The 11915-nt window shown below is 41.9% G+C and overlaps 2 protein-coding genes across 3 annotated transcripts; both read left to right on the forward strand.

Annotated features, from left to right (window-relative positions):
- Window positions 1-464: 464 nt before the first annotated feature.
- gde1 (glycerophosphodiester phosphodiesterase 1) lies at window positions 465-5336 on the forward strand. 2 transcript variants are annotated; one of them, XM_017425574.3, is made up of 6 exons: window positions 465-704; window positions 1783-1958; window positions 2837-2942; window positions 3585-3677; window positions 4072-4283; window positions 4452-5336. In XM_017425574.3, the coding sequence occupies exons 1-6, from the start codon at window positions 465-467 to the stop codon at window positions 4597-4599; spliced, it is 975 nt and encodes a 324-aa protein (XP_017281063.1). In that variant the 3' UTR covers window positions 4600-5336. The 2 variants fall into 2 exon arrangements, with proteins under 2 accessions (XP_017281063.1, XP_024863688.1); XM_025007920.2 differs by having other exon boundaries at window positions 566-704; window positions 1751-1958; window positions 4452-4599.
- A 2845-nt stretch (window positions 5337-8181) lies between these two features.
- Window positions 8182-11900, forward strand: mcrip2 (MAPK regulated corepressor interacting protein 2). The gene is made up of 5 exons (XM_017425583.2): window positions 8182-8678; window positions 8809-8878; window positions 10308-10441; window positions 10830-10937; window positions 11476-11900. The coding sequence occupies exons 1-5, from the start codon at window positions 8624-8626 to the stop codon at window positions 11544-11546; spliced, it is 438 nt and encodes a 145-aa protein (XP_017281072.1). The 5' UTR covers window positions 8182-8623; the 3' UTR covers window positions 11547-11900.
- Window positions 11901-11915: the final 15 nt, after the last annotated feature.

Below are 11915 nucleotides of genomic sequence, written 5' to 3' on the forward strand. Positions count from 1 at the left end.
GATACATGTCTTCAGTTTGAGTACCACAGAAAGAGCACAATGTGTCAATATCTTTCTTGAATTTACACATATATTGTTTAGTTGGGTAACATCTGTGGATAAGTTTATAAGAAATCTCTTTAACCTTGTTGGTAACAAAGAATTTGTTAGGAAGAGACCAAACCTTCTTCCAAATAAGACCATGAGTTTCCTCCCCTCCCCGTCCTGAGAGGACGTGCTCCCCTCGTGACGTTTAAACCGTCCGACCGGTTTCAGGCTTTCACCCGGGCGGGGATTTAAAAACCGTCCTTTCAGCTACTAATTCATCTGTCCGAACATGGACATGTGGCGGACTAGGCGTTTTGAAGAAAACGTGAACTTTGCGTAAGAGTAAATGTCACGCTGAAGGGCAGCGGCGACTGTGTTATCCGCTGCTACTTTCTGAACACCGGAAGGAGCGACGAAGACGTCAGATAACGTCCACCATGCTTCAGGTGGGAGATGAGGTCACCCTCTACTCGCTCGTCTTCGTGGTGGTCCTGCTGGGGACCCGAAGTCCGCTGTGGACGACGCTCCTCACCGCCTCCGTCTACCTGTTTCTGGCCATGTTCCGGTTCCCCCAGGCGCCGAGCAGCCGAGCCCGGCAGGTGCTGCGGGGGGCGGTGATCGCTCACCGGGGCGGTGGGCACGACGCACCGGAGAACACGATGGCAGCTATCCGGGAGGTGAGAGGAGGGGGGGTACGGTTGCATTTTATATTCGGTCCAAGAAATTAGTTAATGTCGGATCCCACGTCTGATGGTACTTCCTAATAACAAAAGGCGAAGGCAAACGGTAAAGTGTTTGTTAGCAAAATATTTGATAAACCTCTGCACCGATTTGAATGAAACTCTCAGCAAGTAATCATTGGATGCACACCTACAACTGATTGACTTTTGGAGTCAAACTGATTCAAGATGGCCGCCACAGCTATGTGACCTCATCGAACCGAAACATAGATATAACTCAGTCAATTTTAAAGATATTGTGCTAAAATGTGGCGTGGTAGTAGCTGAGACTGATCCCCAACATGTATTTTCAGCTCTAAAAGATTGTGCAGGAACTTGGTTTAAAAAATGTCCATTAACTGTTCGGAGTCAACTCTGACTGTCTGTTAGCAAAATATCTCATGAACCACTGGACGGATTTTAATGAAGCTGTCAGAAATTAATCAACAGACGTGCCTCTATAACTGATCAGCTTTTGTAGCCAATCCAATTCAAGGAAAATACAAAATGTGTATAATTAATTCAGTTTTACAGATTTTGAGCTAAAGTCTGATTTGATGTGGTAGTAGCTGTGAGTCATTCACAACAGACGCTCTGAGATTCTGCAGAAGGTTTTCAAGGTTTGACTAAAACAGCATCGTCCTTTCTCAACATAAGATGATCTGAGTCTAAACTTCTGGCACGAAGGGCGGCTCCAAAGATGCTCCAAAGATGCTCCAACTGGAGTCAGATTTCTTGTATGTTAACATACTGTATCAGTCAAGATGTTGTTATTCTGAACTTTTTACTTTAGAGGCCAACTCATGTAAATGTGTGGTGTATTGGTGCAGCTTTAACATAATCCTTTAGGTTGCTCTGTATGTTTTCCAAACCGGTTCTGCTGGTTACAAAGTCAGGGAACAGCGTGGCATCAGTTTTCACTTGCTTTAGTTTGACCTTAAACCTGCAGTATGAAATGCATGTTTCATTCACGAGTTTAAGGTCAGATTTGTGAAAATCCTCAGCCTCACGTCCCAGCGCTTCTGCTCCGCTGTAGGCGAGCAAGAACGGGGCGACCGGGGTGGAGCTGGACCTGGAGTTCTCAGCAGACGGGGTCCCAATCCTGATGCACGACGACACCGTGGACCGGACCACCAACGGGTCGGGACCGCTCAGCCAGATGAAGTTCGCAGAGCTCAGGAAACTGGATGCGGCTGCTAAACATCGGCTCAGGTGAGAAACGAACAAGGTCACCACTTCACATAAGAGGACACGCCAAGGAGAGGCTGGAATTCAGACGGGCTTAACTTGTTTCAACTGGATGACGAGCAATATCCAAACTAGATTTTTATTATTGGTAAATTAAATAGAAAATATAATATTATAAACCCCTCTTAGACAGCTTTGCTGCACTGTGTGTGTGTTTAGTCATGTTAATAATTAAATAAACTTAGCATAAAAAGTAAAGAAATCTTTTATTTATATGCTGTTATTTTTTTCCTTGGTATTTGATTCAGGCAGAGTTTGAGATCCAGTTAGATCTGGTTTATGTTGTTTTTCTGCATTTTATTTTAGCTTTACTTGTTCTTTTAATATGTACACTTTGGAACTTTGTTTTTAAGCTATATATATATATATATATATATATATATATATAAGACAATTGATGGTGTTACTTTTCCTGGAAATGAGTTGTTTGAGTGGGACGATGAGCATCAACGATGACCTGTAAGAATGTAATAAAGTTTGAATTAATTTTTTAACTGTGAACCTCATCAGTTGTTGTTTAGTCAAAATAGAGTTCATGAAATGAAACCAAAGCTCTTCCTGTTCACACATGATGTTTAGTGTTTGGTAAGTATTATTTAATCGAATGGAGATTTCAAAGGATGTCCACATAAATTATAAAATAATATAAAATGATATTCTCAGTGTTTATCAGGATTACTGTATGCCTTCTACAATGATGAATTAATAGATGGTGTTTTTTCTCATAAAGAAACCTAATCATTATTTATTTACCCTGTAAAAACAAATTGGAGGAGAGAAAAGGTTTTGCTGTTAAAATGCCTGACCTCTGATGAAGTCTAACTTCTTCTCTTCATCACCAGGAACAAGTTTGCTGGTGAGAAGATCCCAACGCTGGAGGAGGCAGTGAAGGAGTGCATCAAGCTGCAGCTCAGCATCTACTTCGATGTCAAAGGTCACCCAGACGAGGTGAAGCCAAACAAACAAACAAACAAACAAACAAACAAAGCCATTGATGCGCATTTTACTGGTTGATTTGATTGATTGACATGCAATCAAAACAGTACAAACGCAGAAACAACTTGAAGATTATTTAATCAAAATGAGACAAATATTAGCTCTTCTTATGTTTAAATAGTTTAATTAATTAAATATTAATTGCATACTTTGTTTTGCTGTGGATTCAATTTTCTTCCAGTTTTGCAGTTTGCACACCTGCAAAGACACTCGTGGTTTTATTTTCTTGAATATTTTGACTCTAAATCTTAAAATATTAGTTTTAGATGTAATGAAACCCTAAATTAAGTGTTATTTGGGTTCGGATCGAGCCACAGGCAGCAGTCTCCCATTCTTAGAGTCACAGGAGTTCAGTTAAACGTGTGTTTTTTTTCCCCATTTATTCAGTTCTTACAGAGTTTTCTAGACTTTTGCAAACTCGGCACATTTGTTTCGATGAGTCAGGAATGCAGAGCTGAAGTGTCGACTGTTTCTGTCTGTGACATTCTTGAGCTGAAGGGCCCAGCGCGGTGTGTCTGTACACACACAGCTGTTAGTGGCTGCGTGGGAACGGTGACCTTCAGTAACCCCGGTGTGTTTGTCCTCCTCACCCAGGCGGCTGCAGCTTTTAAACACTTGTATCAGAAATATCCGGTCCTGTACAACAGCAGCATCGTCTGCTCCTTCGAACCAAAGGTCATCTACAGGGTAAGGGCCTCTGAAGAAAGTTAGATCTGGTTGTTTCGTGGAAAACTTTAGAACCGATGCAGCCCAAAGACATTCGAATATATGCTGATGTACCAATTTCTGCTTCACATATTCTGATTTAATCATACCTAGTGTACTAAAAATCAAATATTCTTGGGTTGTCTTGCTTGTGAGTTAAAATTTAAATGTCGTGTCTGAATATGAACCCTGATCTTCTCTGAGGTGTTTTATCTGCATCACCTCATTAATGGTTCTGTGCGTGCAGACAGTCTTTTTGCTATCCTGTTCAATTTTTTTGTCGCGCAGATTTAAAATGAAACATGCAAGTTGTACACCAAAACAAGTGCAGCCCTACAAACGCCCACCAACGTATGTTTTTCCCACCCCGGTGCAGATGAGGCAGAGTGACCCTGAAGTGGTCACGGCGTTGACCCACAGGCCCTGGAGCCTTAGTTACTTCGGGGACGGCGTCCCTCGTTTTTCGTCAGTGTGGAAGCATCACTGGATGACCCTCATGGACGTGGTGTTGGACTGGGCCCACCATCACGTGCTGTGGAGGCTCTGTGGCGTCTCGGCCTTCCTGATACAGAAGAACTTTGTGTCGCAGTGAGTTTCTCTTGCTCAAGGACGCCTTTTTAAAGGAGCTTTGAGACAATCGCGAGTCTGATTTTTATGTTTCGTTGGTTATTCCGTCACCTTTTGGCTGTGAGTCTGATGAGTTTGAGTGCAGTTTCTTGTTGTTTGGCTCCTAACTGTGAACCACTCCGTCTGCAGGGACTACGTGCAGTTCTGGGCCCAGAGGGGGGTGGATGTCGTCGCCTGGACCATCAACACAAAAGTGGAGAAGGCGTATTACCAGGAGGTGCTACACATCAACTACATCACAGACAGCCTCGTGGAAGACTGTGAACCTCATTACTGAGAAAACACAACAAACATTACGGGTTCTTTAGGACAAAACCTAAAAATGAAGACCTTTGACATCAGGTCACAGGTGTAGTTTTTCTCAGTGTGTGCTGTGATCTCATATGAGGACGTTTCCAGAAAGGATCAAACATTTTAATTCAAACTTTCTATAAAGACGTCAAGTAACAGGTTTTATTCTCACTGAAGGGTTTTATTATGATAAACTTAATCAGATGTATAGATATTATGAAACATGTGTGTCGATGATACAAGCCTACACCAGTCTGTGCAAAAGTCTTGAGCATCCCTGATTCTTTTTTTTTTCATGTTTTTATTTCAATGAGTGATTTCCTTTAAAAAGAACAAGAAGTCCTTTAACCCTCTGCATGAAAGGAATTCTTCAGATCCGTGTTTATATCAAGTTTTATCTTAAATCAGAATATAGTGATAAAATACCTCGTTTCAGTTTTTCTGTGATGAATAATTCACATTTGGTGTGTTAAATAACAGCTTAGGTTAGAGTTTATTAAAACACAGGTGACCTTCAGAGAGCCTGGAGGATTATTGATTGACAACTTTAAAAGATTACATAAAATGTTTTGTCCTTTTTTAAGCTACATATCAATAAATAATGAGTGTTCAGAACTTTTTAAAGAAGCCTTATGTACTGTATTCACCAACTCAGGACTTTAATGATTCTTTGGTTTGGTTGCTGTTGTGTATGTTTAAAATACATCAGCTTTAATACACAAACATCGTGTTTTTTTACTTTGCTGCACTTTGTTAAACCAGCTGACGGCTGCTGAATTTTGAAAGAGGTAGTGCCACAAAATTTTGTAATTTCTTAAATAATATTTTAATAAATAGATAAGGGAATAGGAATAAATAAAGCTAAAAATAAGTAAATAAAATGTGGATGAATAGAAAAATAAGCTGAAACCAAGAAATAAACACAAAGATGATTAAAATAAAATTGAATACTATGTAGGCATAATTACATTTGTTTCTTTAACTTTTTTGGTGCATATATTTTTTTAAATTTTATTTACTTTTTCCTTTGCTGAGGCAGCAGCTGAAGATGTGATTGTTGAAAACCATGAAAAAAAAAAATCCTCTAAAAACAGAAAATAACTAGAAACTGCCGCCTCGGCCGTACGGACATTAAAGAAGTGTAGGAGCCGGATCGTGATCCCGATCAGCTCCAACATCAATCATCTGTTCTTTGTTACGACGTCAACATTTACTGGAAATTTAATCAAAAGATCCATAGATTACTTTTGGACTAACAAATAAACAGACAAACAAATGCTGCCAAAACGTATAGCTCCTTGGCGGAGGTCATTGAAAGATGAAGATAGAAAAAATAATTAAATCTTACAGGTAAAGTAAGCTGTATAAGGTTATTTGGTAATATAGATGTAAAAACTACTTAAATGCTTTAGTAAACAGGCTTTTCTTAAACATTTATTAAACATAATTTATTATGATAACAAAGTTAGAACTGGATCATAAAAATGAAACTAATTATTGACATGTTGAACTCTTATTTCTCATATGCTTTTGTACTTTACGAAGAATGTGGTTTAAATCATATTTTGTTATTTTAAAATGATTGGAGATTAAAAGTTATTTGCCATTTATACTGCAGCCATCAGTCTTACCAATAAACATTTGATTTCTTGTGTCTAAATGTGTCTGTGGTGCTGTGAAGAGGACAGGAAAAATGATTATAAAATGTTGATAATGTTAATTATCAAAAAGAATCAAGCAAATCATTCAGTGGGGCAAATATTTCTGCAGCTCGTGGAGAAAAGAAACATAATTATACATTCAGCCGTGTTAATTTGAACACAAGCTCAAAGGTTTTCTTCGAAAGTCCAGATTTACCTGAGCAAATTGGGATCCAAAGAACAAGGTGTAAACGTGGCTTTTACCTGGAGACAGTTTTGTGTGTTAAGCCTGTGGATGACGAGCTTCTTGGTGTTCGGCCTCAGGTGACTGACCCAGGTCGTGCAGATGAATGTGGGCTGTAGTGTTAGATATCACCTCAGATAAGCCTGTCTGAGCTGCTGATCTGCAGGAGCTAAACTCAGGCTGTCGCCTCACATTCAGGTGATTTTTCACCTGAACAGCAGGTGCTGGTGACTCTCAGAGCTCAGATATGTGTAATTAAAGAGAATCATCAGCAGCCAGGAAGCACAGAATTAAATGAAATTGAACTTTAAATTGCTGTGGATTTCAAAATAAATAAATCTCTGTAAACAACTTTCAGTTTCCTCCGTCACCAAAGCCTCTCTCTGCCCCTCAAAGTGGTTTAGTGGGTGAAAGGTGAACTCCTGGCTCCGCCCACAAGGCTCGGTCTGAGGGGGCGCGTCCGCTGACGTCACAGATAGGGGTGTTACCCTGCCGTCCAACCAGATGTAAATAGAGACGGAGAGAACGGAAATGGAGCGATCCCAACTTCAAACTAAAAGCCGCTACTTCGTAGGTATTTTGCACTTTTCTGAGCAAAATTCTTCTCAAAGCAGCAAATAACGTATGAAGGACTCCAGCTTTGATATATTATACTTTATTAAAGTGTTGGCTATTATTTAAAACACATCTTGTAGGAAAAACAGTTGAAAGCTAATATACAAACGTGACTGTAAAACCTTTAAATAAACTTTTACTTAAGGCTTTTTTTACATGTTAGTTTAAAAGTATAAAAGATTACACAGTTTATTTTTCTTGAAATATTAAAGAACTATAATCAACTTAGTCCATTATTGAAATCAAGTCTGCTTTTGTTCACATAATTGCTAACTATTTAAAAAAAAACTGTTGTGAACTGTATCAAATAGGGAATGAAAAGTTCAGTGGTTCTCCAGATGTGTTGATATGCAATTCTGAAATGCAGGTATGCACTAAATGCAAACACAGCGAATCCACCAGAAATGATGTGATTGATCTGCATTTGGCCGCCGTACTCTCTGTAAGTAAACACAAGCGTAGGTTGAGGAGAAGATGTTTGTGGAAATATAAGAGTAAATCTGCTATAAAGTTACGGGAGACGACAACTAATTTCATTTTTAAAGAGCGGCACTCGAAACAAATTGGTCTCATCGGTTACATTTTCTGGAAAGATACACCTTGTTTCCAAGTCTGTTTCAATTTAGATTGTTTGTAAAAACCTGGCAGCGTAATCCAGTCAGCAAATCTGTAGCGGTACATCAAAATTGTGAGACTTCTTGATCCCAAGAGCTTCTTCGATGGGCGTCTGCCTACTTTCAGTCCCTTTGGCTGTTTCTGTAGGTAAACAAAGACGTGGTAGTTGAACTGTTCACAAATCCTGCTTAAATGTTTTTAAGGACAGAGTAATAATCAATTTTGTTTCTTACTGTATGATTTATTATTATTTTGCAATGAGTGCCTTTATTTATTGAATATTGATCGTTTATGAGTGTTTTTAATTACACCTAAATGAAATGTTTAGGGTCTGATTACTAATCACCACAAAACGAAAAAGTGACTTAATGGTGACGTAAGGCAACATTTGCTAATATTTGACATGCTCTTGTTTTGAAAATCCCGCCCGGATGTATTGACTTATGTTATGACTAGCTTGACAACTCCTGCGCGTGGAAGCTATGCGTTCTTATGAAAATAAAAGAAGCATTGCCCTTGTAATCTGCGAGACAGGTTCGGCGTCGGAGAGTCGGGTTCGGGAGCTTCGGCGGTGCCGGGAGGAGGACAGGGTGTCTGGTCCGGAGCGTCACGATCCTCGGGCTTCGGGAAGCGTCTACCCCGGCGCGCGCGTGGACCCCGTGTTCTCCTTGAATGACCTACACGTCTCCTAAAAGAGAGCACGCAGCGGGTTCGTCAACACATGCTGGGAGTTTTTTTTTTTTTTTTGGAGTTGTGAAGGTGTCACGCCGAGTCCGGAGCAGCTGAACCAAGACTGGCTGCGTCGAACGGAACCCACCGGGAGTTTCAGCTCGGAACCGATGTTTGGACCCGATATTCGACGCTGAAGGGGATTTTCTTTCGGATTCTGACCTCGCATGATGTACACAATCACCAGAGGTCCCAGCAAACTGGTTACACAACGGAGGACAGGTGAGTGACCGAATTATCTAAAGGCTGATGCAACGAGCTGAACTCCAGGGAGGGATTTGGACCGAGACCCGGGAGGGTTCCGGTTTCCCCGACAGGAACCGAGGCTTTAACTCTTGGGTGATCTCTTCAGGTCCCACGCAGCAGGTCGAGAGCAAGTTCAGCGACTCGAAGCTCAAGCCGACGTCTTGGCTCACGTCAAAGTAAGCGTCTGCCTCTTATTGTTATTTATACGAGCTCGTGGGCCCAAAACACTAACCCACGTGGATCCAGCAGCGCGCGATAGTGCGACGCCTCAGCTCGGCGCGGCGTGCGTCCATTATCGGACGGGGTTCCGTGAGCTCCTTCGGGGCCGTGGCATTTGTTGTGGGCCGGACCCACGCCACGTGGAGTTTGCCACGGCTCTGCCGCACGTGGGGTGTTGTGTTCACGGTCAATAAAACTGAAAAATCGCCTGTAATTCCCCACCACCTCCATCTATTTTCCTCTCTTTAAGAGAAATCCGTGTGTACTTCAGGTTCCGTCCGGAAAAAAATGTGTTAAAGCCGCAATTAAACTTTTTTTTTTGCTGTTAGGTGACACTAAAATGACCAAAGTTTAAAAAGTATTAGAAGTAACTCTAATTATTACTCACGTAACAGCTTTGATGTTCCTGCAGAACTGGTTTGGTGAAATAAAGTGGCAGCTGAGTGTATTTATAATGTAAACACCACCGCATCTGAACACAGAAAATCAGTTCAAAGTGGAAATTTAAAACCAGGTTTCTGTGTCATTCCTGCTGTTTTCTGGGCTCTAGTTTAGCACTTCGTTGTGTTTATTTAAACAATGTAAAAAAAGGTAATCTGAGTAACATTTGGTCACAAATGGAACATATTCTGGATCTGCAGTTATCCTCAGATTAATCTTTACCCTGAATGCTGCAGTGATCCACATGCTTTTTTTATATCAAAATATCTCACGAACCCACTGGATGAGTTTTAATAAAACACTGCAGGAAGTAAACTTTGAATGTATATCTAGAGCGGATTAACCTTTGGAGTCAACCTGATCCAAGATTGCTGCCAGAGCCAACTGATCTGAAGTCAGTTTTACAGATGTGGAGCTAATGTTTGGAGTGGTAGTAGCTGAGGCCGATTCCCGAGATATATTCAGAGCACTAACAGATTGCGTAAATATTTGCTATGAAATTTGCCGGCAAACTTTCAGAGTCAACTCGGTTTGTCTGTTGTCAAAATATCTCGTGAACCTCTGCTCAGATTTTAATGAAACTTTCAGGAAATAATCATTTGATGTGCTTCTACAACTGATTGAGTTTTGGAGCCAACCCAATTTAAGATGGCCGCCACAGCCAGCTCACCTTACAGAACATACATATAGAGATAATTCAGTCAAATTTATAAATACTGTGCTAAAATGTGAGTTGGTAGTAGCTGAGAGTCATCCACAGCACATACTTTGAGCGTGATATCGTGGGAGATTGGGCGTTGTGTTATTTTACGGTTCCACCAAAACAACTAGAGCTCCATCGTTAGCACGAGGCGCTAATCAAATTGACCGTATCTAATCTCTTGTAAGTTGTGTTGACATCAATGGTCCTGAGCCACACACTCCTGTCTTTGTTTCCCCCCTCAGCTCTCCGCCTCCGAAGATCGTCTTCAACCGTCTCAACGGGAAACGCCACAACGGTTCGGCGGCGCAGAAGCCCCCGAGCCCGGCGGAGGGCTTCACTCCTGCGCACGAGGAGAACGTCAGGTTTGTGTACGAAGGTGAGTCGGGTCACTGGATCAGTCAGTGAATGAATGAATGAATGAATGAATGAACAGACTGAAGACAGGGAATGTCAGGCGTCCTGGTGAAGTCTCAGACAACGGAGACGTGTCTCACTCAGGGTTCAAAGGTCAGAACGGGACATTCTGGTGGACATGATGTCCAAAACCACTAACTACAGATCCGTTAGGTTTGTCAGCCTGCAGTAGTTTGTACGAATTCATTTAATGACCCTTTAAAGTCTCTGTGGAGTCAGTTGCTGTTTTGTCAGAAGTGTGAAAAGAAAGAGAAAATACAGCAATGTTACATATTTGTGTTTTATATACATGTTTAATGGCCAAGTGGTGTTAGGAGCTGCTGACGGAGGTTGTGGGGGATTGTTTACAGTATGGCAGGAGGTCGAGCAGAAGCTGGAGGGCAAGGACCGAGGGGAGTCGGCCGACAGCCACGGGCCGGTTCAGTACACTGAGAAGACCCCCAGTGCTGTCATGAAAAGTGAGTATTGGTAATACTTCAAACGAGACAACAAAGTAAAGCCGCACTCGTAAAAAAAAAAAAAAAGACTTGAGTGATTTATTGGACAGCAACAGGTAGCCGTCTTCCTCCAGCTGAACTTTGAACCTGTAATCTCACCTCTTATCCCGACTCGTGGAGGCTTTGATCCTCGCAGCCAGGGGGCCGCCGTCGGAACGCCCCGCTTTAATTTTTAACCTGCTCTGTTGCTTTGAGATAAACCGGCTGTGATCTGTGCGTTTCATCGTGGATCTTTACCCCCCACACACACACACACACACACTCACTCACTCACTATCTGCTCCAGTTTGTGGCACAAAAGAATGCAACATTAATTTTTTCATATCTGCAGGTCTTAGGAACATTCAATGCATCTTTTATCACCGCCCACTACCAAAAAGCAGACAATGTTTTTGCCTGTATGTTAGCAAAATATCCTATGAATCAAAAAGAAAATGACACATTCTCTCGTGCCGTTGAAGCTTTAACCTCCCTCCTCCCCTTGTTATTGTCTCTGCAGACTTTGTGCCTATAGATCTGGAGGAGTGGTGGGCTCAGCGCTTCCTCGCCAACATCGCCAACCTGTCGTAAGCGACGGGAAGCCTCGTGGCGGCGCTGAAAACGAGGACAGAACGGAGGCGGGCTCGTCTCCAGGGGTTTCTGTCGCTGTGCGTAATTTGGGCTCTGATTGGATGCTGCGCGCTTCACGCTGCTGCGGGGGAAAAAAGAAACACTAAGTGGTCAAGTGCAACAGCAGCGACCTGACTGTGAACTCTGACAGCACCGACTTCGTGCCGTGCTGCATTTAAGGACCCATCTTTACTTGAACGACACGTGAAGAGCTGGGAGATTCTTTTCTTGTCTTTGAGGGTCCGCAGCTTTATGTACACCTCAGCTGACGTTTGGATGTAAAGCTCGAAAAGAAGTAAAATGTTTTATGAAAAACCTCCCGTGTGATGG

This window comes from Kryptolebias marmoratus, linkage group LG3 (genome assembly GCF_001649575.2).
Source record: "Kryptolebias marmoratus isolate JLee-2015 linkage group LG3, ASM164957v2, whole genome shotgun sequence".
Lineage (NCBI taxonomy): Eukaryota > Metazoa > Chordata > Actinopteri > Cyprinodontiformes > Rivulidae > Kryptolebias > Kryptolebias marmoratus.